The sequence below is a fragment of the Wasmannia auropunctata genome, unplaced genomic scaffold (assembly GCF_000956235.1).
Source record: "Wasmannia auropunctata unplaced genomic scaffold, wasmannia.A_1.0 LD335400.1, whole genome shotgun sequence".
NCBI lineage: Eukaryota > Metazoa > Arthropoda > Insecta > Hymenoptera > Formicidae > Wasmannia > Wasmannia auropunctata.
The window spans coordinates 538,309-566,266 of record NW_012027490.1 but is presented as its reverse complement, the minus strand read 5'-3'; the positions used below and the strand labels follow the sequence as shown (position 1 = coordinate 566,266).

At 35.9% G+C, this 27,958-nt stretch overlaps 2 protein-coding genes across 11 annotated transcripts in view; one reads left to right on the top strand and one right to left on the bottom strand.

Moving 5' to 3' along the window:
- The window catches only part of LOC105457062 (SUN domain-containing ossification factor), a 32,421-nt gene extending 18,643 nt beyond the window's left edge, over positions 1 to 13,778 (top strand). For 6 of the 9 annotated variants that reach the window (XM_011701497.1, XM_011701496.1, XM_011701495.1 and 3 more), the window contains exons 2-5: positions 6,951 to 7,317; positions 8,531 to 9,153; positions 9,281 to 11,220; positions 11,476 to 13,778. In XM_011701497.1, the coding sequence (XP_011699799.1) occupies positions 7,163 to 7,317; positions 8,531 to 9,153; positions 9,281 to 11,220; positions 11,476 to 12,795 (4,038 nt within the window). In that variant the 5' untranslated portion in view covers positions 6,951 to 7,162 and the 3' untranslated portion in view covers positions 12,796 to 13,778. Of the gene's footprint in view, positions 1 to 6,900; positions 7,318 to 8,530; positions 9,154 to 9,280; positions 11,221 to 11,475 lie in introns of all 9 variants that reach the window. The other 3 variants (XM_011701494.1, XM_011701492.1, XM_011701489.1) reach the window with 3 other exon arrangements.
- Positions 13,779 to 19,380: 5,602 nt separating this feature from the next.
- LOC105457060 (methyltransferase-like protein 13) lies at positions 19,381 to 22,701 on the bottom strand. Of its 2 annotated transcripts, XM_011701487.1 has the most exons (9): positions 22,579 to 22,701; positions 22,145 to 22,315; positions 21,945 to 22,067; positions 21,610 to 21,826; positions 21,325 to 21,543; positions 20,956 to 21,215; positions 20,504 to 20,868; positions 20,243 to 20,424; positions 19,381 to 20,144 (listed from the first exon to the last, which is right to left on the bottom strand). In XM_011701487.1, the coding sequence occupies exons 2-9, from the start codon at positions 22,234 to 22,236 to the stop codon at positions 19,596 to 19,598; spliced, it is 2,007 nt and encodes a 668-aa protein (XP_011699789.1). In that variant the 5' UTR covers positions 22,237 to 22,315; positions 22,579 to 22,701; the 3' UTR covers positions 19,381 to 19,595. The 2 variants fall into 2 exon arrangements, with proteins under 2 accessions (XP_011699789.1, XP_011699788.1); XM_011701486.1 differs by having other exon boundaries at positions 22,145 to 22,701.
- Positions 22,702 to 27,958: the final 5,257 nt, after the last annotated feature.

Genomic DNA, 27,958 nt, shown 5'->3' with positions numbered 1-27,958 from the left:
AGTGTCGCAACCGATGTGTCCACGACTGTACACACATCCATAAAATGAAAAGTGGATCGAAATAATAATAATGTAATCTAACAAAAAAAAATTTTTTTTTTAAGTTTTTAAGACTTAATAACTTTTTAGTTAATAATATTTAAAAGCTTTTACTTAATAATTTTTTAGTTAATGGTATTCGAAAGAAATCGAGATTTTTGTCATATATTCGAAGTAATTCCAAATGTCTTAAGTCACCACTTGTTGATGCACAGATGTCAATTGGAATGACTATGTAACTGTGCACGCCTCCGAAGCATTCTTCGTAATATGCTTATGTGCACTTGCGTGTAACAAGTTTTCTTCTAATACTGCTGCTAAGTACTTGTATCATTTAATGAAACTCCACAAGGCTGTATTGAAAGTTTTATTGACGATCGAATGAAGCCATTCGTGTCGTCAAGAAGGATGTTTCGAGATATGTCGATCGACGAGGTATTAACCGCGATGTCTAGTCGTATCCGTTACAACTGTCAAAGCTCATGATCCACGGTGCTGACACGTTTATCATGGAAAGGAAAACCGCTTAGCGTCAGACTGTTGATATCGCATCCTTACATGCGATAAATTACACGACATGTAATTACATTTTCTTTGCGCGATGTTTTTCTTTTACGACTCTTACTGTATAATAGAATCGTTTCTGGAGAATTGTTATGTCGGACGATATTTCTTCGCTTTACTGCACAATGAAGATATACTCGCGTAATACTTCAGTATTAATTATTTGTATATACGTGTCTATCGCATGCATCCCGTGGAGAACGCGCTTCCAAAGGTTCACAATTAGTTTACGTACGCGTATCGCTTAACAATCCTGAATAACTCATCGCGCGAGATGGAATAGCGATTACATGCAAACATATCGGTTTCGCAACGAGTCACGTTTCCGTTCCGAGCGTTCGTCGCATGCTCGCATGTAATGTTGCACATGCATTTCAGCGACTTCGTCGCGGCGCGGTGGCGCGCCGACTAATCGCGCAGGACAGATCGATCGGCCTTACGAAGGTGACAAAGGCACGTGGAAGCCGATACCCACATTCAACGGCCGGACACGCCTTGGAAACGTGCCTAAACCGTGAAGAATTCCGCGACGACGATTATTGAGTTTTCGCGTGGGTTGCGGCCGAATAAGAGAACAGGAAGAGAAAAGTCGACGCGACGAGTGGTCTCGCGTGAGACCGTGTTTCTTTTTCCTCTCCTCCGCCTAGAGCGAGATCTAGCGCTAATCAGGATAGGTTTACGACACGTCTGCGCGCGCGAGATCTATAAATCTAGTCTACATGAAAGCAATCGTCCCCTACTGAAACCGCGTCAACGGCACGATTTTACAGTCGCGTATCTATTATTATTATTTCTTTTAATATAAATGTGCCATAAACGTAGGCGATTGTTGTAGGCGCGGTTGAAAGCATGCGGAGCAAAATGCCGCTGTGAAATTTATCCCTATGTCACTTTTCACGTCAGTGACCATACCTGAAGTTGTATACATATTATGTGAATATATTCAATCTTGTTATCACGTGCAGAATACTCTTTGGAAAGTATTCGCCGTACTGACATAATAATAGGATAGGAAATCTAATGTAGATAATCATCGATAAACTCTTCCTTCTGTTTACCGATCCCGTACAGAAAGTCCTGTGAGACGCGTGGTACGCTCCGATTTCTTTAACACAAACGCATTATGTTGCGTGTGGGCTATGGATTTCCGTACCAATTTTCACTGGCGGTTGAAAAAGCCAGGACACATTTTAGCTCGGCAAACGATTGATACACAATCGATTTCGAGTGTGCGTTCCTTTATTACAATCTGTCGGTCGAGAGAAATCGCGCCTTTGTATACCAGAGCGAAAAGAAAAGTACGTCCCACGGCTACCAATTTATCGCATTAATTGTCATCATTGAACGTCAATTTATATGGTCCGCTAAGCGCGTAAACATGGAACGATTTTTTTAAGCGAACAAGATATTTATCAGCGTCTCATTCTTGAACGTGCTGAAACAGAGTCACGATCAATTTTCATCCTTCTCTCTCGCATCCACCTAATTATAATCATCGATCATACTATTTTCATTAATAAATAATAGCTATTAATGGTTTGTCGATTATTAGTTACGTTTAACTAATACATAAAAAATTGCTACAGTCAAATTTGAGGTTTTTACAAACTAAGGTTTTGATTGCCGTAAATTAAATTTTGCATTCTTTTATTTTGTGAGACACACATGCTTTTAATTATATAAATTTATGATATAATTAATTTAAAAAATACAAGCCTTCTGACATAAATAATTATGATTTTGAATTATGATATTTGATTACGAAATTATTGTTCTAATATCATAAACATGTTTAACATCGCGCGGCAAATGATTAATGTTAGAGGCTAAATTTCGGAAGAGCATAATGCCTCGTTAGAGAATGACGGATGGAAAGGCACAAATGATTTTTATCCAATTATACGCTCCTTATTGCAACGACAGAACGAGGGTGTAACATTAGAAAGGAGATCTATGGTCAAGAGCACTCTTACATTTTTATGCGCCTTATGAGAAAAGGCTACTTAGAAAGCCGTTAAGTCGATAGAATTTCCAAGCTACTTTCGTGCGTAGTCACTTCGTGATTTCGCTGTCACTCGAGATTTATCGATCGCCTAAGTACACGCAATAGAGGATGTGCGCGCTAATATGAACATTATTTAGTGCTACCACAAAGAGCCATCGATATCCGATTGAGAAAGCGCGCTAGCTTCTTACAAACTTTTTGAGTGCATTCAATTACGCACAATCCAATTGTCTGATTACAAGTATGTATATAGGATACTTAAATTTCGCGTCGGTTTTCAACGTGATGTACATCGGTTTTCGGAGAGAGAAAATGTTTTGGGAAACTTACAGATTCCGTTGAAATATCTAATCTAATTATCACCTCAACAAAACATTTCCTTGCGACTTGAATTTATATTTTTATTATATAATACAATACATAAAGTCTGCCTCTCTTAAATTTTCTATACTGTATAAATAATATATTCTAAATTGGATTATATAATTAATATTGATGTTGTTGAGTTCTTTTTAAAATAATGTTAGATTTTACGTGGAGAGACGAAATTCATTTTAAATGCAAATGCGCGGTCGATCGACTTTTACGACGAAACGTGAAGAAAGATAGGCACTAATGACTTTTCGATCGAACGTGCATCGCTTACTTAATATTGTTGATATTAAATTGCATCGCGTTGCTCACATAAAGTAATATTTATTAAAATTGTAATGACCAATATGTAATTGATATTCTTGTTTAACAACTTGTTTGTAATATAATGTTATAAATAATCTTATCTTTAATTTCTGTAGAAATCTAAATTGTTACATCCAATAATTTAATATAAATATAAGTGATTGAAATTGCGTACGACGCCTTTACAGCGTATAATTGCTTAATGGCATAAATAATTCATTTTCTATTTTTCTTCTCTTTTGCTCTTCAGGTTATAATCTTACCTTTTTTAATATCTTGCTGGTTCCTATTTTCCTATTTTATTAAGTCGGACCTTTGACTTTAATGATTTAATTTTTCCACGCTTATATTTCCAGCATTTATAATTCGCGTTAATTATGTTAGTTAGATGACAATTGAAGCTTTTAATGCGTACGCTCCGTATAATTGACTGTCACATAATTGATGGTATAATTCTGAAGGTAACGCGTGAATTCTGAAGGTATGTTTATAATAATGACATATTTAATGGTAACTTGTTTATAACGAGCAAGAGACATCTGGAAAGGAAAAACTGGCCCGGATTGCTTCAAGTGTCGTTCTAGTTTTTTGATTGACAGGTTTATGGGAATCCAGGTTTATACGTACCGCCTTCGTTTTCTAACGAATAAATTTCTCTGGTTAATTATTGTGTTTTTATCATTGACTGCTATTTATTAGTTCGCCGCGCATAGACCTTCTGTCTCGATTCTTTTCCCACGCATGACATAAAATACCAATACTAAGGGTAACAATTTTTTTTATCATTCTCGTTGCACGTCTGTTAGCATATCTATTTTTCTACCATATGAGAAGTCGAGGAATACATTTATATATTTGTAAGTAAACGGTACAATTCATCCGGTTGCTAGTTTGCGTTTCTATATTTTGGTTTCTCCTATTTTCTGTATATATTTTATTATTCTTCACGATTGAATCAAATGGATTAACGATTCAATGAATATAATATAACTCAATGAATATAATATAACTCAATGAATAAAGCTTATGTTATCGGATTTTCAATTCTATACTCGTTAAGCGCTTTTATCTCATACACTTTAACACTGCCTCTATCTGTGTGTTTTGCATTATAGTGACGTATCACGTGCACACGCATAATCGAGTTATTGGATAACAATGCGAATGGTGAATGACTTCTAAATCGCAAAGCGTTATTAATAGCCCATTGAAGAAACGGGAAATGCATCGTCGAAACGCATTTCGTCTACCTACGTTAAATGATTGTAGTCTATGAATGAAACTTGCGAATGCCTGCAGCTATGAACGTATCGCGTGCATTGATGCGAAAAATACTACGTTAGGGTCGTTGACAGTAACATGCTGTTAGACTTCTGAACAAGTTTAGTATGTTGTGTCTAGAGTGAGAAATGCATAGTTATTTCTTTTGTTAAATTAATATTGACATGAAACTTAGCTGTTTTAAACAGTTTTTATCATCTGTAGCAATATTGGCCCGGCAAATTATCAATAAATAATTTTCTTATTTTTCTATGAACGAGCGATTATTTTAATTTTGAGAAGAAATAGCGGATCGATGTGTTGAGACTGGGTTAGTGATGTATATTTTTATCGGATTTTTCTTGTGTATATCTCTATTCTTATGTATATACTTTTTATATCCCTTATCTTCACCGCTAGCCAATTAGTTGTGTTCTTCATCGCCATGATTCTAGATCCGTTTAGATTTCTACTGACTATTTCCACCGAAACCGATTGCCGTTTTAGTTTAGCCAGATTCTCTCGATTGCATTCGAGACTTGGTATTCGCAAGTTGCACAGCAGTCGACAGGATTGCGGTTTCTCAGCGGCAATCGTTCTCGCGCAAACCGGCCCATTCATTGATCGACGTTCGTCAGACCGTGAAACGATCTCGACGGAGCTTTTACCATTCGCGGTGACATCGCCTTCATCTGAGGGTCTGTCTACAATGCGCCATTCGTTCCGATTAAATGCACACGCGATAAGCCGGCCGTTCGAAGCCAATTATCGTAATCAAGATATAATCATCTTTTTTAACGGAAGCGGTGAGCGGAAGTTGATTTTCCCATCGCATAATGCATAAGCTTAATGTACTCTGCAGATATTTATGTTGCTCAGTATACGAACTTAAATATTTTGAATTTTGAATTTTCAATGTTTCATCGATTTTGACCGATATTTTTATATAATATTGATATTATGAAGATTTCGGCCAAAAGGTATCAATATTTGATACTTTGTGTATTTGAAGATTTTTAGCATTGCGGTTTTAATAAAATTATACACGATACCGACATAACGTTGTTAACGGAATTATTTCGATATTTAGTAGAGGTGATTTCATGTTTTTAAATTGAATAACAAACAATATAAAATATCTACGAGTTTACATCAATCCTTTAAAATGTCAAAATATGAAAATATTTACCAAAACTAAATTAATTTGTATAGCTTTATATATAATTTCTTAATTGAAATATGTATTAATTTTTTCATATAATTATACTAATTCCATGAATTTTTAATAATATATAATTATTTTTAATTATAACACTTTAGTTGCAATTACTAGATTAACGCAGCTTTATACAAGATTTTCCGGCACACGGCGGTTACATACGTCAGTACTTTCTAATTATGTAGTTATACGAGAACCATTAACCGAGTTGGTAACAGCAACGTCGACATTTCTCGCGGTTTTACACGTCAAGTTCAGCTCGCAAGTGTGACATCGGAAATACATTGCGGTACATACGGTCAAGACACCAATACACTTCACTAAGAAGAAGATTTATATTATTGCGATATCTGCGAGAGAAAAACTTACTTTGCAAACTCCACTTTGTGAGCGATAAATCGTTCAACGTCCAGTTTAGATGACTCTTCGGATAGAACTGACGTTATATTGCGAAGATAATTTCCCAAAGGTTAAATTAGGAAATACGGACAAGAACTTGGAATCACTCAATTCTGATAATGATCAAATTCCGACATGGCATAGCAAAGAGACGCGTTTGGTTTACGGTGCCTTTGAACCAATTCCGAATATTGAATATGCATAGCAGGCACTAATAGCACATTCTAAGCATACATACCAGGTATAATATCAATGATAAACGTCGCGTACCTCGACGCGTAACTCTTAATTGAACTCCGGGATAAATGGCATAACGCAGTATTCTTGATATAAACATGAGTTACAGTGTCAGTCAATTACCACTACTTTTCATCTAACTTATACTCGGTCGATTACGGTCGTATTATCGCTTCTGTCTACCGTATACTATTACTACTGTTACTAGAGAGAATGACAATTTCTCGCAAATGATTGACTTATTTATTCTGAAATCACGGATCTCAAAAATGCAGTAGAAAATTCATTTAAATTATGAAGTAAAATCTTTTCTTTCTTTTGACATATAGGCTGCGTTCGCTTTGGCGCTTACAGCACTCGCAACATTATTTCATCATTGTTGTTTATCAAATATTAAACAAGGACAAATGATGCTTATAAGCGCTGTAACCGTAAGCGAACGCAGCCATAGTAATTGCACGATTGTGCATTTTATGCCTATTGCATCGGTATTTTTTAGATTTTGATATTTATAATATATAACTCAGACACACTTCGTTTCGACTCTAGCGATAGAGAACAATCAGCGAGTTTATGATATATCACGTGACATGTTTTTATCGTAAAACCATCGTAAAAGTAATCGCGAGGAACATTATTTGCGCATATACTCACGCCACAGTGTAAAATATGATAAAGTCGAAGAAAGGAATCGCGACGATTAAACAGACTGAAGCAACGGTGAAGTAGTGACTGCTAAAGTGTATGTACCTCAGCCAAAAATGGTCAAGGGTACCGCCAAGAACTGCAGCGGCGGATGTCCTCTGCATTGGACTGTTAATCCTGCCGGGCAACACAGACATCTTCTTCAGGCGGCCGCCTTCTACTTGGCTGTAGTGGCGGTCTTATGGTGCATTCCCGCATGCATCTATCATCGGTGAGAAAGCGTTAGCAAGAACGTTCTCGTATTAGAGAAACCAAAACGAGCATCTTTGATGATGCTGATGTATACGTTTTTTCACTCCCTTCGCAAACGAGGATAAATTCTTTTGGGCTTAGATTGCAGTCGTGAAATTAGAATTTTTGTAAATCCTAATTTTAGATTTAATTGAATGGAAAAACTGTGATATTATGGATTTAAAAAAGTTATTAGAAGTTGAATTAAAATATTTTTTAGTTCTAAAAGAGTTATCATACGACAATTTGCAAAAAATTGTCATGTACAATAGTTAAAATATACACCGTGAATTTCTTTTTAGTGCAGGGCTCATTTTATTTATTTTTGGAAACTCACATGTTTTATATATTTTAAGATTAAGTCTTTTCGGTACTAAAAATTTATTAAACATGTTCATACAGAAGATGTATGTGTACGATATATTTATATATATTCTAAAAACTGCTCTTGTTAATATTAAAGTGGTTACTGCGGTTTTTACATTCACGAGTTATGCAAGTTTTGTTCCAGTATGTTAACTACAGTTATATTACTAGATGTTTATTCAGTTTTCATCGCCATGCGTCACATTTTTAACATATATCGTATAAATAAAAATTCTATGCATCTCAAAGCGATTGTGGTTTGCTTCATTTTTTTAATTATTCGGAAATGCTACATTTGTTATTCGCTATTATAAATGCAGTTTAATACTGTAACATCGTCCCCGACTTTCTTTGAGATAAATTTTATAATGTTTATCGTCACTGTGTAATTATATTCTTACAAGGATATTATGTAATAGACTGATATTAACATTTACATTTTAATATTTTAGAAACGAAAGAAAATTAACATATGTCTTTAATCGTATAAGAGTTATTTAAGTCGTACAGCAATAAGAAGAGATAGCACGAAAATTATAATGCAAAATTATAATATACAGACTGTATAATGCTCATCTATCTCTCCCGAATCGTTATTTTTCAAATAAATTGAAAAAGCTAATTGAAGAAAATTGGAGCTAATTCAAGAAATGACAATATAAGATTTATTAAATTTTAATCAGATATTGCTTCAGCTGCCTAATTAGTATCTGTTAAACAATAAAAAATAATCCATTTTGAAAGATTTTATAACAACATTAACAAAACAAGTTGAAATTTGCTTAAAGTAAATTATTAATTTTATTACTTACACTTGTCTGTTGCAGAATCTCTGAGACCGGTCAGGCGGTGGTATTGACTCTGGTGGACACCGCAACGGATGGATTGCAGAATTTGGCCGAGCCAAAGTTCGAACACGAATTTCCCTCGCGATCCTCCATCAAGAATTCGTCGTTATTGAGCAGCAATCAGGACAGACAATCCGAACATTTGAAAGAGGCCGTGCCAACGACGCAGATTCCACCGCCGCCGATTATTGACGAAACGACGGAACGACCGAATGATACCGATATCCTCGGGAATGAAGAGGACGTGGTTCTGCTGAAGAAAATCACTGCTGAGGAACCGCCAGAAGTTGTAGTGATCGTCAGAGCGGAGCAAAAGATTAATTCGGACGAATTAGAGCTAAGAGTCGAGGAGGAAGAGGAGGAGGCTGGTCAGGCTCAGGTGCCCGAGGAATTGTCGTCGAAGGTCGATGACACGTTCACCACGGCGCCTGAGTTAAACGACACGGCGGCCAGAGCACGATTGGTCGGCGATAGCAGAGATGAGACTGCAGCAGTGATCCTGAATGGACTCGTTACTTCAGGTCCTACTGAACCGCATGAGGACATACCATCTTTCAGCGAATGGGCACAGAAGCGTTTGGAGGAGGCCGAAAAGAAAAAAAGTGAGTGTTATCGGTAACTCTATCGATTGATAATGTTTGTTATAACGAAGATAAAATGTAAAACCTATTAAATTAGGTGCTATTATTCAGAAAATCTCATTTACTATATTTCATCTTTATTTTGCAGCTCATCCGAATGCTTCCGTGCAGACTCCGGGTGGTCCAGGACGAGGTGTAAGTGGTATGAAAATTCGTAATAAAAATTACGCTTCTCCCGACTGCGGCGCAAAGATCGTGGCGGCCAACCCCGAAGCGAATAGTGCCAAGAACGTCTTGGTGTCTACGCGGGACGAATATATGTTGAACGCCTGTACGTCACGCGTCTGGTTTGTCGTCGAGTTGTGCGAAGCGATACAAGCAAAAAAGATCGAGCTGGCGAACTTCGAACTCTTCAGCTCGTCGCCGAAAGACTTTTCTGTCTACGTGAGCGATCGCTTTCCCACCAAGGACTGGAGTCTGGTCGGTCAGTTCACTGCCAAGGATGTGAAAGACATTCAGAGCTTTACTCTACATCCTCACTTCTTTGGCAAGTTCATCAAGGTCGAACTCCAATCGCACTATGGTTCGGAACACTTTTGTCCGGTCTCATTGTTTCGCGCTTACGGCACCAGTGAGTTTGAAGTGCTGGAAACCGAGACGGAAAATGAAACTTTAGAAGAAAAACACACGGACGAAGATGACGACGAGGATAGTGACGAAGAGGAATCGTTGGATAGCGAGGGCGGTGATTCACCGAGCAATCTTTTCGGTAGCGCGCGCGACGCCGTGCTAAATGTAGTGAAGAAAGCTGCGGAGATATTGGTCAAGTCCAGCGGTCTCACCGGAAACAACATCACGCAGATCCAGCAAAGCATCGATCATGGTAACATCTTGGACAATTCGTATACGAGTTGCACAACACCAAGATATACGATCCTCTGCGGCAACTGCACCGATCAGAAGTTCGCAAGTGTTTTTCAGCTGGTTAGCTGCAAGAATCGACAATTGGATGGTTTGCTTAGGATCGATCTGGTGAACAGAACTTTGAGACAAGGAAAACTGTGCGGTCTTCATGGCGTGGAGATAGAATCGTTTTGGTGGAGAAGAGAGGAAGCTGAAACGAAGCACGACGATACGACGCACTTTAATTTGGCGGAGAACTTCCAGACGACTTTTCTAACATCTTTCTTCAAACCCGAGTATATCATAGCGTTGTGCAACGTTTTGGCAACGAAAGAACGCAAGGTGGTAATGAATACGAGCTACGAAATTTCCGTAAATAAGTCTAAGGACGCTGCCAGTGACATTCTATCTACTAAAAATACCGATCATAGCGCCGAGATCACTTTTAATGGTCAAACATCTTCTACTGTGGACCCATGTACTCTGGACTCGAGTCTCTCCGCTTGCAAGTCTGCCGCGTCCTCCAAGGAGGTTCGACAGCATTCATTGATTCAAGATGTCAATAAAGAAAGCGAAAACATTAGCATCGCGACTATAGAGACTTCCTCCAGTTTTCCGGAGAGTTTGGCGTCGCAGATCAAGCCTACGAAGACTCTTAGTAAAGAGGACTTGAAGAAGGAGTCTTCCGTACCAATTTTGGAACCCAGTAAGGAATTCACGGATGAGACGTTGCAGCCGCAAGTGCTGACGACTGCTCCACCGCCATCCAGTCCGACACCGACGTTGAAGATGGTCGAGGAGTTGCCGGTTTCAGGAACTCCTGTTGAAACGACATTGTCTCTAAGCAGCGTCCCGCCGATAAACATCGACAGTCAAGAAACTAGTCAAGAGACTGTCGTGCCTGACACGGAAAGTGCTGAGACTGTTGCGCAAGTGAAAATGAACAAGTCGGAAAACGGTGAGCAAGACGGAAGACAGATGAAAGATCTGGGCGAGCAAGAAGCTCGATTATCGTCTCAAGATCATCTCTCGTTGGATTCATTGTTGTCCGATTTAAAAGATTTGGAGGTCGACACGGCTAACATGCAGAATGGAGCGTCCAGCTCTTCGCCGACGACTCAGCCCACAGCAAATATTGTTCCTCAGAAAGAGTCTGTTTTTCTTCGATTGTCGAACAGGATCAAGGTAAGAAAGAACAATCTCTATTGAGATTTTCAAAAAATATTTTGTCAAATTAAATTTTTAAAAATATTGGAAAAAAATTTGTAAGAAAGCAAATAAAAAAAAAAAACGAAAGTAGAGTTGAATATCATCCCTGCAATAAAATAATGTCGTAGAGACATGTATACTATTTATTTATTTATTATTTATCATGCAATTGTATTAATTAAATTATTGATATTATTAATGCAATTAATATATATATATATTTTTTTTCAGATTTTAGAAAGAAATATGTCACTCAGCGGGCAATACTTGGAAGAATTAAGCCGTCGCTACAAAAAGCAAGTCGAAGAAATGCAGCGCTCATTGGAGCGTGCGGTAGCTGCTATGGGCGAGGAGTCTCGAAAGAGTGAGGAACGCGATGTGAAAAGAGCGGAAGAGATTGCCGTTTTAAGGGAAGAAATTATGATACTTTCTAAATCGGTCGAAACACTTCTTTACGATCGAGATAGCTGGCGCAGCCGAATATCTGCGATTATCCAGCACACCTTGTTGATTTGTTTGGAAATCATCATCATTACCTTGATTCTCTCTTACTGTCGCCGCAGGGAAGATTTTGAGGAGGAAAAACTCGAATCGGACGCGAGGAAGGACACCATACGTCGAAAGAGCGCAGAGAACTTCAGCTCTCATGCCGCGGCGAAGAAAACGAAGAGGCGACGACCTAGCGAGATCGCTTCTCACATTAGCGGCACATATCACGAGCTGATGATCGACGATCGACCCTATGAGACGAAGAAGGAGCGAAAGAAGAAACGCAAGAAAGAAGCAATTGCCGCCGGCATTAAAGCAGCAGTCAATACGGATGCGAGACAAGAGGTGGTTCGTTACAAAAGTGTATTGAACGTGATCCCCGGTGGTACAACATTGCCATCGAGAAGATCGTCGTCCATAGACTCTCCAAACTCCAAAGAGTTGCAGGATTCGGTCGGCAAGAGGCCGGAATCCGCGCCCGATACCGTCGTCGGTTGGTTCGACGATCAGGTAGAAAGAATAGAACGAATAACACAGCCTGCCCCGGAAGATAGAGCCAAGGCGGAATCCAGAGCAAGTTCTGAATTCGGTCGCCAAGTTAACGAGCTTGGTAAGCCTAATACATCGTTAGTGATCGTGAACAGGCCCGTCGAAAGATCAGGCCCGTGTTTGAACGCCACGGTCGAACGAAAGATCGAGTCGTCGAGGAACGGCTCGTTCAGGGCCGGTAGTATCCTCAAGGGCGCGAGACTGAGCTCGCCGTCCTTCATGAAAACTGCCTTGGGTACGAGAAGCAAGAGGAAGTTCTCCACGAATTCCACGAATTCCGAAAAGGGGGAGTGGAGTCAAGATTCGGAGCAGTCGAACGACAGGTCCTCTCAGTCTAGCCCGACGGATTTCAAGATGCTGTCGCAAATTATCGGTGATCGTGCCAATGGTAGCACCGCGAACGGCTTGATCGAAGAGAGCGACGAGTCGAGAAGCAGCAGCGCTACGCCTACGTCGATCAAGAAAGAGAAGAGAGGCACCGGCTTAAAGAAAATGGTGAGAAAGTTTTTCTGATTGAAATAGACCCGCCGTAAATACAAGCCGAATTGGAGCAGCATCGATTTTTGCATTGAATCGATTGACATATAAATGTTGCATATTCGTGAGAGCGTTTTTGGTTCGACCTTGCTTGATTACTTTTGTCCTAGTTTCCTCATTTCAATTCGATTAATTCAATTACTATAAAAATACAGGCTTTTTACTTGTTATCGCACGATGAATTGAAGTTGTTGATTTGAGCAGGAAAGATGAAAAATGTGTGAGACTGGATAGAGCCGAAAAGTCTCGCGAATTTAACCAAATGTAGGAATATGTGTATTTGGTAGAGAATGAAAAGTGGCCGAATGGAGTTAAACTTATCATAGTTACGATATACATATACTTTTGTCTGAACACGATCTTTATTTCGCAGTTACTAGTCTTTCTAATGAATTAAAGTAAACGGTGTGTGTTAATTATTTCAAACTTAAAGTTTAGTCCTTTCTTATTAAAGACTGCATATAGCTTGGAGAATATATTATACTTATAGAGGAAGATTTGAGATAACTTACACAACATTTTGAAATAATGGATAAAAATCGATAAAAATCTTTTATGTGATTGCCTAAATTTGAGAAACTTTCTTCCACCTTACGATGCTTAGCTTTGTGGGCCGTTATCAGAGAACTGCGCTTTACATGCTAGTGATAATAGTATCATACGTAATCAGTTTGACGTGTTAATGGCGAATGCAACAAAATACGTAAAAAATTCTTATAAAGTATTTCGCCAAGGAGAGATTAAATGTGATCCCACCGTTGCGGAAAATAAGACAACATAAATAAAATGACTTACGAAGATAGATTAGCTTACGTAGGATGTACATATAATTATGAATGATCTTAATCGATGCAACGGCAGAGAACTACAACGGTCTAGAGAACATTTCTATGTTTTTGTTTTAAATCAGATTATTTAATTTCTACCTATAAATCATCGCCAAAGAGAAAAATTAAGAAAAAGAGAGTGAATGAGCAAGTGAAATATTGCGAACGAGCAAAATCTTAGAACATTAACAATAGCAATATTGTAGCCAACATTTACTACTGTTGCGTAATCAAAGAGAACTAATTTTTATTGTTATATGAATGGTACATATGAATATATGAAATGGTATCAAAAATGAGAGAAAATGAAATCTTTTTGTCTTAGAAATCAAGTTGCTTTTTCTCCGGTTTCATATATAAAGTTTTGGCATGGTACTTTATAAACGCACTATATACATATACTTAATTTACATATATACATATTTCCATTTATTATTTTCGGCCTTATAAATTTTCGATTGGCTCTTTAAACTTTAAATGAATGTAAAGTTTCAAAGAGAAATTGATCTTTATTTGCCTGCAAGAATTAGATACACTCAGTTTTTTTAACAAATAAATTTTTTTACATTAAAATATTAATTAACATATTAAAATATTAATTAACATGGATTTGTCTAGTTTATCTATATACAAAAAAAGTCATTTCATACTGGTCCTCTGCTAACAATAGTTTTTATAAGAATTAAAAGATTTTATAATTAAGAAAATCACAGGTCAGAAGAAAGATAGCTACAACCAAAAAATTGACAGTTTTCATTATTTATTTCGTCATCAAGTGAAGCGATATACTTGATAAAATATTAAACCGTTTTAGATTTCTCTTATTTCTTGTTTTTTTTCTCTTTTTATAAATAACAATTGTAAATAATAGACTTTTTTGCATTCAAACTTTTAATTGTTATTATTGAAAATTTTGCAAATTTTATTTAATGAATGGGAAAGAATTTGAAAAGTATGAAGCTTTTAAATGTTTTCTATTTGCTCCATCTTCCTCGAAATGTTATTTGATTTGAAAGCAATTCTCTGATCTGCCGTTCTCGTCTTCCAACAATAATATGTTAAGTAATATTTATTCTGTAAAAACACGAATTTTTAGATTACGTAGTGATATCAACATCAGTCTTAATTGTCTTTTTCCTTTCCCTGAGATTTACATTTATGTATATATATCGCGAATTTAATGCTAAATGCAGTCGTATAATTTTCGATATATGACAGCATATAGCACGACTGTTATTTAATTAAAATAATAAATAATAATAGCCGGTTATTGTTTAGCGTTAAATGTAAAATGCAGACGTTTCTTTGTCGACATACTAATTTTACATGCGTTGAAAAGATATTCCAGAGATAAACAACGATTGTGCCAGCATTTTGTATTTGATAAAGAAATGTACTGTGATAAAATCCTCTTGAGATTTGCGAAACGCAAATGCAAATTGAGGGCGAAGAGGTGTAGAAAAGGAGAGAAGGATTGTAAAGCAGAAAAGTGACTAGGAGGAGTAAGTGAATTCAGAATGACTTAAACTTTAACCGAAAATGTGTCCTATTACTTAACATGCATTTAAAAACTATAAATAATTATTTTCTGAAACGTATGTGGAATACGTGGACAGTGATCGAGAGACTTTTTTCACAAGTTTTTAGGAAATATATTTTTTAGATGTAAGTTTATCGTTACTCGCATATATCGTCAATCCGGTGATCATTTATGGGCGTTACGACAAAATCCTTTAGTAATTGTATATTGTAGTTTCCGTTGAATTAAATGAAATCATCACTATTATAATGAATTTGTGTACGTGATATTTATAGAACGATGTAAAGATCATAATTAAACGAAAATGTGGAACCCGGTTACAGAATACCGTTTGTGTGATATTTATTATTCTTTCTAATTTAATATAAAAGAGTACGCTTCATCGATAAATAGCAGGCAATCGCGCAAACACGAGGAAAAAAAATGACCTGCAATTATTACATCACAATACATTACTATATATTATTTTATATCGTAATCCGAAATTATTTATAGCCAAATGCAATCGTATATGTTACTTAAAATCTGTGTTTAGAGACACTATGAGAAAGTTTAGTCCGATAACTGGTAAAATTGCGAAATGTAAAATTTCTTTTAATGTACACGGAAAGAACGATTTTGCTGGAATTTCTAAGAATTTTGATATAATCTGAGCATAATTTTGTTGGAAATTCAAATTGATTGCTAGACTATCAAAATGTTTTACAGCAATGTATTATTTTTGAGTTTCTAACAAAATTATTTTTAGATCTTTCAGCTAAATCGTTCTTTCCACGTGAGAAATGCATACTTTGGATTGTAGATACTTTGTATTGATTTAAATAATTTCCGAGTTTTTCTACATATCTGTTTACGCGTTATTACAAGAATATTTTAAAATATTTAGTTGAATTAATATGTTATTTTATATCCGTCGAAAAAGCATATAGATTATAATTAAATATTATATTATATTTAAGAATCACGACGTAAGAGAACATTACATATCGTTTATTTACAGTTAGTAGAATTATATAATAATACATCTCCTCTGTTCGTGTTATTTATTTAGTTTACGATAAGAATTATTTATAACGATTTACACATCTATGTTTTAATTGTCAAGAGAATGAAATTTTTTAATTCTTTTATGTTACTAATTATTTATTAGTAACGTTTTAGAAGGATTACGGGACACGAGCTACATTATTTTTGCGTGGTTATCTTATGCTAGTCTATAACTGCAAAACGTCTGTCATTTACATTAAGATATTAATTTACATAAGATATTAATTTTCTTTAAATAGAAAATTCATGGCGCTTACACGACGTTTTAATTTTTATAAGCGTATGAACGATTAGAAATTTAATACCACATGTTTGAGTGTGGATGTTTGAACGAATGATGTTTTTAAATAAATGTGTATAAGAAATCATGTAAATATATTGTAGAGCAAGTAAAATGATAATATTGCGACACGGGTAGTTCTATTATTCTCTACGGATTGTTTTAATTTATCAAGTTTTATATATACATACACATACATATATATATAAAACTTCTGTACAAACTGTTCCCATTTATAAATCTCAATCTCATTCATCGTATAATTATATATAATATATTTATTTATATGTAAATATATGTATATGACAGGTAAAATATATATTTATTAATAATATATATATATTATATATATATATAGTAATTTTTAAATAAAGTTGAAAAATTCTGTTTTTGAAAAGAGAAAATACGTTAAATATCAGTTAAGGAACGATTATTTATGGGAGCAGTCGTACGGAAATAAAATCTCGATATTAAATAATGAATATTTATTTAACCGGACCAACATTTTCTGTATTTACATTTTCAATATTAATTTATTAAGCGCAATGACTACACATAAAAAAATTAACTTTACGTTGAACATTCATATGAATCTTTTGATCATATATACTACAAATGCCTCCTATATGTCAATGTATAGAATGATAATTTAAACGTTTTTTTTTTATTTATGAACTTGTAAATATTTATTTACTGTAGATACGTTCCTGTACTTTGATATAAATTTATAATATATATTGACATGAGAATATTTGAATGATTTATTGTATTATAGTATTATACATTAAAAAGGTATGTATGAAAAAGCAGAAGTTATATAAAAAAAGTATGTGTGGTGAAGGAGAATACATATGTAAAATTGTTTGCGCCTACTGTTGAATGTTTAGTCAATTATCGTAATCGACTGTTGTTGAATGCGCCTGAATTCCAGTTGCTTGTAATGAAATTGTGTCTCTGTAAATACGAGTGCACGATTGCATATGATTAATTAATGGAGGAATAAAGTTGCCAAAAAATGCATCATATATAAATATTGTTAAATTGGATTTTTACGTAAATGTATATATTTTTTTACGTAACCAGTAAGTTTATGAGTATTTCAAAAGTATTTTCTATAACCGAACTGTAAATTATAAATTGATTATTACGGGCGACAATTACTTTTCCTTGGATGCTGCACGTTGCACTTTGAAATTGTCTCCGAACGTAATCTCAAAATACAATTTGTATATAATTATGTTTAAATTGAGCGAGAGCGGCGAGGTACTACGTGAATCGCAATAACAAAATAATGAAAAGCCGCGACATATCATTTTGTTATTGATTATTATTTTCGGGATTATTATCTTTTTTATGACTTTATTAATTTTAATTTCGAAACATACATTGATACCACGAGTGATATCAATTTCGATTATATATGTTTGTATCTTGATTCGACGTCGATTCGATTCACGTTGTATCGGAATGAATTTAAGTTGCCACCTTGATTGTCGCGGAACGTCGCGGAACATCGCGGAAACGGACGAATCGACTCCGAGCCGAGCGGCGTTCAGTTAGCAAGCGGAGTCACAGTTAATCCGGTATTTTGATATCTTTCGCATTCGTGCGGGCACGTAATCTCGGCATTCTCACATCGGTTGACACGATTCGAAACATACATACTCACGTTCGCGAGATTCATTCGATCGAGATGCGTCGCGAGTCAGTCGAGGGAGCAATGATCGTGTTTCCGAACGCCCGCGTGCTTCGCGGACCGTTCAACCGTAATTGTAATCTCCGTGAGAATGTTCATTTGCGTTGCGATACGAGAGAACAATCGTCGCGAAATAACGCGAACGAAACATCGTGCATCATTCGTCGTGAAACGCGTTTGAAATGCGCTTCCCGTAATTCGCAGTTCGAACAACGAATGTAGCGTCGCCGTCGTGCGGTGGCGTCGGACGCGCCGGTCGCGCGTCAAGTTAATCGCTCGTCTTTCGAATTCCTCGCCACGTCGAGAGAGACCTTCTCGTCGCCTCGGTTTGTCGGGATGCCGCCGGACATTGTATTTTTGCGCTTCATATTTCGCTTTCCGTCGCGATGCGCGGTTACGTGTGTAATCAACGTCGGGAGTGTCGTGCAAAGTGCCGCGCGATCGTCGTGTATCTTGCAATTAGCGCGCGCGCGATCGTATAATTAATCTTGCCGTGAATGTGGTATACGAGCGCAATGAAGAAACCTGAGAGGAAGAGATCTGGAAGGTGTCGGACGACGGTGAAGCAATTCGCGGGGTGAGCGCGACTTATTATTTATGTATTGTTACACTCGCGGAATTAAGCATATTTATCTCCGTGATAATCGCACGGCGCTGATTTTGTATTATCGCGCAATATATCTATAAAATATTTCCAGTTTTTGTTATTTCAAATATTTAACAGGATATTCATGACATTAATTTAATATTTTTCTATGTGTAACATATTTTTTCAATGCGTTTAAGGTTTACGATTACTTGAATCATCTATAAAAAAAACTAACCTTTTACTTGTTAAATTTCGTAAAAGATTTTATTTCAGAAAAAAGATATGTAAAACACTGAAAATAAAAAATATCTTATATATAATTATTAGGGTGCGGATGTCGGATGTTCAGTTATGATCTCGATGAAATGAGATAACATTTTTCGAGGAGACACGAAGCTCAGTTTTATTAATCATAAATATTTTTGTCAATTTAAAATTAATTTTTCCCCTAAAGATTTTGGCATTTTAAAGAAAATTGTTCTTACGAATCAATACTTCATCCGCACCCTAATAATTATTTTATGAAACATCTGGAAACAGATAAAAAATAAAATAATTCTTTTTTGAAACATGAATTTTTTTGGATCTTGCTGTAACTTGAATATATTTCTGTTTTACAGTTCAACAAATTTCGTAACTCTGCTGCTGCGCATCGTGTCGGTGAGTCGAATTAATTCTTATTTTAATTTCAGATAATAAATTTGTAAAAAGGAAATTTTATAATTTATATGTTAAACCATTGTAGAAATTATATTTCTAATTTTATTTATCACAACGAAGATATTTGTACAAAGTGATTAGGATTCCGCAGATAAACTTTCTAAAAGTGTGGAGACGTCAAATGATTCCTTGAAAGAGGATAATTTTGTCGCAGTTGCTTGCTTGTTTAAATCGATGGCGGCGAGTCTAAGTCTGTTTTTCCATTCTTTCGGATTCTGTTTTTCGATGGAACACATAACGATTTCATTTATTTCATCTTGAATGGGGTGACAAGTGATCGATTGGAATACCGATTTTAAATCATCTTTGGCTTTCTGTTTCAAATTTTTATCTCTGCTGACCAAATTCAAGATAAAAAGACCGTTTTTCGTTAAGCACGCCGCAACTGCGTTCAACACTGACATTTCAAGAAATTGTTTAGGCGGACAACTCATTCCGACAGTAGTATCTTTGCTATCGATATCGAAAAGTATTGCCTTGTACTTTGTCTCGGACGCCGCAACATTTTTAATATATTGAATTCCATCCGCGATTTCCACTTTCATTCGATCATCAAGAACGAGATTGAAGTATTCGGTAGCTACTTTTAGCATCGCCTTGTCAATTTCGACCGCAGTAATTTTTAGCTGGAAAAAAATTAAAATTTTATATTAGGATTTATATTAGGAAAGATTCAGATGTGTAACGTTTGACCTGATAATAACGAATGCTATCCGACACATACTTTGGGGAAACATTGATGTAAGAACATGCAAAGACCACCACCTCCGAGTCCTATAATCATAATTTCGTCCTTTTCTTTCGTATCGATTACCGCATTCACTCCAGCACTCATATGTATGTGATGTTCACAAGCCAGGAATCCAGGATCGGCAACTTTCTTCGTTTTACCACGTCTAGATTTTGCTGTAAATAATTGTGTCATCAACCACAATCGTGTGCGATCATTATCGTAGAATTTCCGAAACTCATTGTAAATTAATACCTTCTTTCAGTCTGGCTTCGCTCTGAATGACATACGGATTATTCAGGAACACGAGCCGCCTGAACTCGTGGCCATCATTTTCCACTTCTTCGATAACAAACGGTCCACTCATGTCGCTCTTTCCTTCGTAGCAAATGTTTCGAACTCCAACATCGGTACCCAGAGACAGAAAGGGAATATCGTTCTTGTCGCAGAAACCGGCCGGTGCTAAATTACGAACGAAATCTTCTAACTCTGTTTTCACGGCGTCCCAACTTTCAAATTTGTGTTCTCTGCGTAAGGTGACAATTGCGAGTCTGTCGTGCTGCGCGCTTTTCAGGACCTGCTGTCGCCCTTCCTTTGTATTAAACAACCAATCCGTTTCTCTGATGAGAAAGAATAAAAAATATAGTCTTGCAATTTATAACAACTTGATAGCAAAAGCTCTTATTCAAATAGTAACTCAAACGTACTTTCCCTGTGGAACAATGAATGCCGCGTATGTCTTTGCCCTACGCGTACGTGGTTGATCGAGAATGTAGACGGTGTACCGTGGATGCTCCTCACCTGGACGATTTAAATCCAACGATACTTCACCCATATCGGCGACGCTTCTCTTATAAAGACCGTAGCACGTCAGTGCCGATTGTTGCGCGGACAATACGGCGGATACCATGTCATCCGTCGTAGATAATCGTTCAGGTGGGCCATCGACCAGAGCTATCTCGAGAACCTATTCGGATTACAATTATAAAAATAAGTTCGACAAACTTGCTTATCCGATTAATAATAAGATTAAGATGGCGACATAAGGATTCTAAAGATCTCTGGCTAGAACGTACATTTTGGGATAATTTAGTGAATTTTGTAGCAACGATCACGAAGACAGGGAGCGCACTGCCTTCTTCCACACCCGCTTTCGACTCGGCTTCATGGCATCGTACTATGCGAAACATGAAACCCGAAGCAGGAAAGTATGACAAGAGTTTACGTAAAATGTGCTCTTGTAGCAATGATATGCAGATGTATCTGCCTCCATTCCGTAACACTCGTGTGATTTCCTAAATTTTAACTAATTTTAGTTTATTAAAGAAAGGGAATTTTTCGAGAAATAATTATTAACTTACCTTGAAATATTTATCAACTTTAGATACCGTTGTCTGTTTGGCATCTGGCATTAGAGCGTCCAGTGTACCTTTGTCAAGAACCACACTAAATTTATCATCAGGATATGTCATTTGCGTGGCATCCATATATTCGTATATCAGATCTGGCCTTGTACTGTTATTTATATCGCGCATTTGTTTGATCACAATGTGTGATATATCGATATTAATGATATTTCTGTAAAATCAATATTGATTTATTCTTCCATAGAAATTTAAGCATCGACTACACATTAGAAACTTAGCAAACTACATATTATGATTGCTCGTTGCAAAAAAATATATATAAGCTGTACCTGTAACCAGTGTCGTACAAAGACATGCTTAATGTAGAATTACCGCAACCAACGATCAGGATGTCATCCTTCATTTTGACATATTTCACAAGTATTTCGCATAATTGTGGATATTCAGCATACCTGAGGTCAGACAAAATAGTGAACAGCTAGTTACAAAAGATATAAAAAAAACATTAACATAACTATAGAATATTTACCATTCGAATGCCTTTTTGCCACACTTTTTGAAGAACGTGTTCCAATATTCTGGGTGACTGAATTCCTCGTGCGTAGTTGGAAGGAGATTCATATTTACAATATTCGTAAGTCACACAGGAGGGACCACTTAGTTATCTTCTGTCACAGATTAGATTTTAATATTGCGTATTCTGTGCAGTATTGAGAAAGGTATAAAATAAACTATATATTATTAAATGAACTTGTAAATTGCAAATTTAATTTCATATATATATATATTCTTCTATAAAGATCGAGTTTTGACTTTTTGTGGAAAGAATAGTACACATAACCAAACACAACGTGGATCTTGCGTTTAAGGTATCGATTGTGTAACTAACGTAAAATATAATGAAAATGTGTGAAAAGTGAGCAGTTCACGTGATTTCATTTATGAAAATGTGAATCATCTCACGGAAGTTTGCTCGACAAGAAATTTCTTGTCGAATAGTGAGTTTGAAGAGAGAGGTTAGCTGCTATAGCACATCAGGCTCTTTAAATTACAAACAGCGACGTTAGTGACATCTTCGAAATACTACAGAATTGTTGGTACAGTGAGAACTGAGGATCAATGAATCGCTGGGTCACGTAGACCGATGAACTTACCGACGTGTCTGACTGGTCAGATACGTGTCTGATTCATTGCTCCTCTGCACTACTATATTACCTTATCGGATAATACAGTAGTTTATGTTTTCTGCTGAAGATAGATTAACAGTCGAGCAATTAATTGCATTTTTATTTACAAATCGCCCGCATATTACTTTCTACACCGGTCTTATAGTAATAAAGTAATTGATGCCAGTTACAAGATTCGCAGAAATATATAAACTTTCGAGATAGCAAATTAACGAGAAGCTTTTTGGGTGGCAATGCAATAACGGTAACACCAGCTGCACTAAATAAAACCCGGCTAATACATTATCGTTTATAGTATTTTGTTCGTATTTCTTAAATCTTAACGTATATTAATATATTGCAACTAATATTTTATTTTTTAATGAATAGGTTCGCATCTAGAATTAGAAATATAAATGGCTCTTACACGCAAGACGCGGCAACGTTTGTCGCGAGGTAAAAATTGCAGGTGCTATAGCCAATTTTTAATTCTTTTGTTTCAATGAAAAAGTGGTCCTGTGTGCAGAAGCCCAAAAAATTAAATTAAACGCTAAGTTATATCTGATAGTGTATTTTAAAAACATTATACGAAACAAATAGATAAGTTGCAAAATTAGAAGTAATTAAGTCTACATATATTCTTCATTATATGTCCGATTTCTCGGACGTTGGCGACCTCTGCATATATATGGGACTTATATAAGGAGAGGATGCGTCTATTTTACTCACGAAACGCACTAATTTTTGTATAATGTTTTCATATTTCTTTTACAAATTTAAAAATCCTTTTTTAAAATTAAATTATATAGATATTAACGGAATGCGAGTATAAAACGATTTTGTATGAAAAACAAAAAATTTGTGAAAATTACAGTTAAATTTTGTTATCAACTTCTAGCATTGACTCGTAACAACATTTGATTGATAATAAGAGTTATATTTTGTACGTATAAAACAAGCTTCAGTCGCATTGGGGCTTACATGAAACAATAGTACTGTGCTTTTATAATTATAATGAACCTAAGCGTTTTAATATGAGAGAAAACATTGTATGAAAATGCGTACGTATGTATGTGTGCAACATTGATGCAATAGTAAACATATATCACATCACTACATACTACTACAGCAATTTTGCACGCATACATATATGACATACAAATTGTCAGTAAAACAGTGGAGCTTGATCTCCAGTATAACACGCGTATCATTGAGATAAAGCTTTTTGAAAACGCGATTACATTTTACAGTAAGAACGTGAAATAAGAGCTAGAATTACTGATATATGTCAATATATAGTTTACAGAGTTCAAAAAGAATTTATTCATATATCCAATTGTATGCGTTATCAATTCTGACAATGAGTTTAAAAATTCTTTTTGCATTTATGAAAATAAACTTAACTAATTGCATTCTTTTTGAACTTTCTGTGCTACCTGGGTATCTAGATTTTTTACCTAGAATTTTATTTTAAAATTTTATGACACACACACACACATAAAGTAGTAGCTAAAAAATGCTGAACTTTGTTTTTGTTATTAACTCATTATATATTATTATTAATTCACAATCATTATATATAGCACAAAAAAAGAAACGCATATTTTGTAGAGGTACGACGAAATAGGAACAAAACGTCGGCCATTAATTCAATTTTAAGAAAGATAGAAATCGCGATGTTGGATCGCTGAGGTATCATAATGTTCATCCGTCAATTAGGTGACGAATTTCGAGCTTTTTACACTCGTGAGCTCGGGGGTTCGGTTGGCACGTGGCTGTGAGGAAACACTGCGCAAGGTTGCGCCCAACAAGCGGACTTTCGGCAGGAACGCAGAAAGGGGGCACCTTGCGCCAGCTGTTCGACGTTCTTTTAGCCTGGAAAAGCCCGAGTCATCGGCTGTTCCTCTCGTCTTTGTTTCTTATTTGATTAAAGATACAACGCATCCATGTATGTACATATACACGTAGCGCGTACCGTCCCCCAGAGATACGAATAAAACGTTACGCGAAAGTGACCGTGGCTGTTTTCCAGCTAGGATACATGGCTAAGATTACCCAGTGGAACACAGTGACATTACAATGTGTTCCACTGAGTAACATACTTGTTGGAACAATTAGAATCACTGTGTAAGAATTATTCTTACATCGTGGTTCATACTTAGCTTTTTACAATGTCGAGCAGTGTAACACTGTGTCACAGTAGAAATACTTTGTGTTGGACGCAGTGTTACACTCTATGTACCTTGTTAGAAAACAGCCTTTTACAGTGACCGAAGAATTGCAGGTGTATGAATTATCTATTGCCCTTCTATTTTTCGTTATGCCGCATGGCTTCCAACTGTGGAATTTGTAGAGACAACGCGAGCGTAGCTATAGAGATCTCGAGGAAAATAAAAAAATTTATAATTCTCTTGTAAATTAATTACATAAATATCAATTACAAAAATACCGTTAATTATGCACTCGAAGATAAAATTGACGAGTTCTGCTTAGATAACAGATGAAAAAGGCATTCAGTTCTCAATGAAAAGTCTGGTTTATATTCACGTTCTTATACGCAATCCTTTTCCATGCTGTAAACGTTTCAAGTCTTTTATGCAGCGATATATTATATAGCGAACCTTAGTGATGCGAACCAGTATCATCAAACTGATGATCGGTCTCACACCTCGTTTTCAAGTGTATATACTTATTTATTTACGATGCAAATCGGCATGGCAAACAGACCGATGCACGATGATACCTATTTCTTCAGCAATATTAACCCCAAATATTTTTCGGGGATAAAGTTATAATTTATCATTGTTTTTCCTTGAACATTATGCGGCTTGCGGTTTGCATCATTCTGCCGATGGCCAATTTGTTGCTTCGTCGTCGGATGCTTATCGGAGTGAGTTGTCAGCGTAATTTTAAATTTGCGATGCGTCGTACCGCTGTCATGGTATGGGATTAAGCCTCTTAACGTTATTGCAGTTTTCATGGCTGAACGCGATGCCCTTCGGTCTCTTATAATCTACGGTACGAAATGAAAGAGGGCCGCTCTAATAATATTCAGATACTTAAATTTAATGAAAATTTTGAGAAATTATTAAGAAAAAATCGCTTAAATCGAAGATTAAAAACAAAAATAATTTTATTATTATATAAAGTTGAAAAAATGCCAATATAATTTTTATACCGTTTTTAATGCGTTGTTTAAAATGTGAGACGTACACAATGTGAGACGTGATATTTACATCGTAAAAACGCTTGTTCTATTTTTTGGAGCTTAGCATAACAAAAATGCTTTAATTATACCACGATAAAATGTAAACTTATCATGAGATAATTAATGGAGGAATCGATAGGCATTAAATGCATTTACGGGGTTTGTGAGTACAACACAATACCACTTTTCATCGATCCGGGTAGCACGTGCCCGACCATAAGCGGGTGCAAATGAGTGGGCATAAAAATAAGTGTCGTGCACAGACGGAGTCTTACTGACTCTCTTTCTTCCTCACCGGAGGTCTCCTTTTCTCCTGAGACGCAATTAAATAGGGAGACAGCTGAAGACATGCAAGCTCGTGTATACCGAATCATACGTGCACATTGCGTGCACATAGATTTATATATGTGCAAATGAACACATTGCAAGTTTCTATAAATTGTTAAGAGTTTTTTCAAAATGTTTTTACTAAATTTCCTTAATATATTTATTTAATTCAAGCTTCTTTTCACAAATCAACTCATGAATCTCAAACATATGCACATTTATTTTATTTATCTTCATTTCTATACTAACGTAGATTATAACTTTAATCTCGGTTTAATTTACAATTAGTTTTTATTTTTTTCTATAAGTTTTAAGAATCAGAAAAAGATAGAGAGCAAGTTAAACTGAGATTAAAGTTAATCCACAATAATAGAAATGGACCTTATTCTCGCCTAGGATTTTATTAGTAAATGTAGTTAGATAGAAACTGCAGATTGATGAATTTATCGTAGCTTTGGAGTTTTACGCATGCAATGACGCATGTATGCGAACCGAATATGTAGAATGCTGTACGTTTAAACCGGATCGAGTATAAGCGCAGATTATTTATTATCATATACTTGACCCAGTTTTTGAGGCGCGCACGTCGGGGTTACCCCTGCAATTTTCAGACGACGATCTCTCATCGCCGACCGCGGTCTGCACGCGTATGCACGCATATAACGTACACATATGTGCGTAACAGATATGCGCGCGTACCGTCCGTCGCGGATGCAACCTGCGTGAACGAAGGGCACGCCGGTTTTCCTCACTTCTGCGTATATCTGATCAACCGGCGGAAGTGGGTGACGCGAACCCGGCACGAGCTTCATGAAATTGGGTCTCGCGGAATCATTGGGGTAACGCGAGTGCGTTTGAAATAAAACCGGTTTAATGGCGTTCAAGAATCAATTTTATCAATCATCTGGAGACTGGGCTCAGAAAAATCAGAATTTTATTGAAAATTCAATAAAGCCCTAACTTTGCAAAGATCGGAGTTTCGATGAGTGAGATCTTTTTAGAGATCTTTTTAGGTCCAATAGATATACCAATAACTGTATATAATATGCAGATTTAAGATGAAAAATAATATAAAAAATAAATAGAAAAATATTTAAAAAAATAGTAATAACGTAAAAATCTCTTCGTGGCTTGATGCAATTATTTCAATGTTTTCTTCATTATTCAAAACACTTAAAAAATCAGTTACTGGAGAAACTAATTACAAATATAATTATAAATATCTTGAAAATTATTTTATGCGTCATCGGCAAAGTGTAAAATATCAATTATCGAATTAAAATGATTGTCTCATTAAATTATGCCCATTTTCGAGCCTGTATTTTTATATGAGATAATTATACTTTACACTTGCGATACGAATTTAATATTTGCCCGGAAGAAAGTTATGTAAATTTTTATGTGAATTTGAAGAATTTTTTTAATGAAAAAAATGTGTATTATAAATCGAATAATTGCATCTCAGCTCTGTATATGTGTTTGCATATTTGCATATAAAGTGTATACACATTGCTCGTGAATTCAATATTCACACATGTTCAAGTTTTTTCCCTTTTCCCTGCACGCATTGCCCATTACGTTTCACATTGGATAAACCTTTTTCCGCTTAATTAGTCGATAAATATTAACCAAGCTAAAGTCT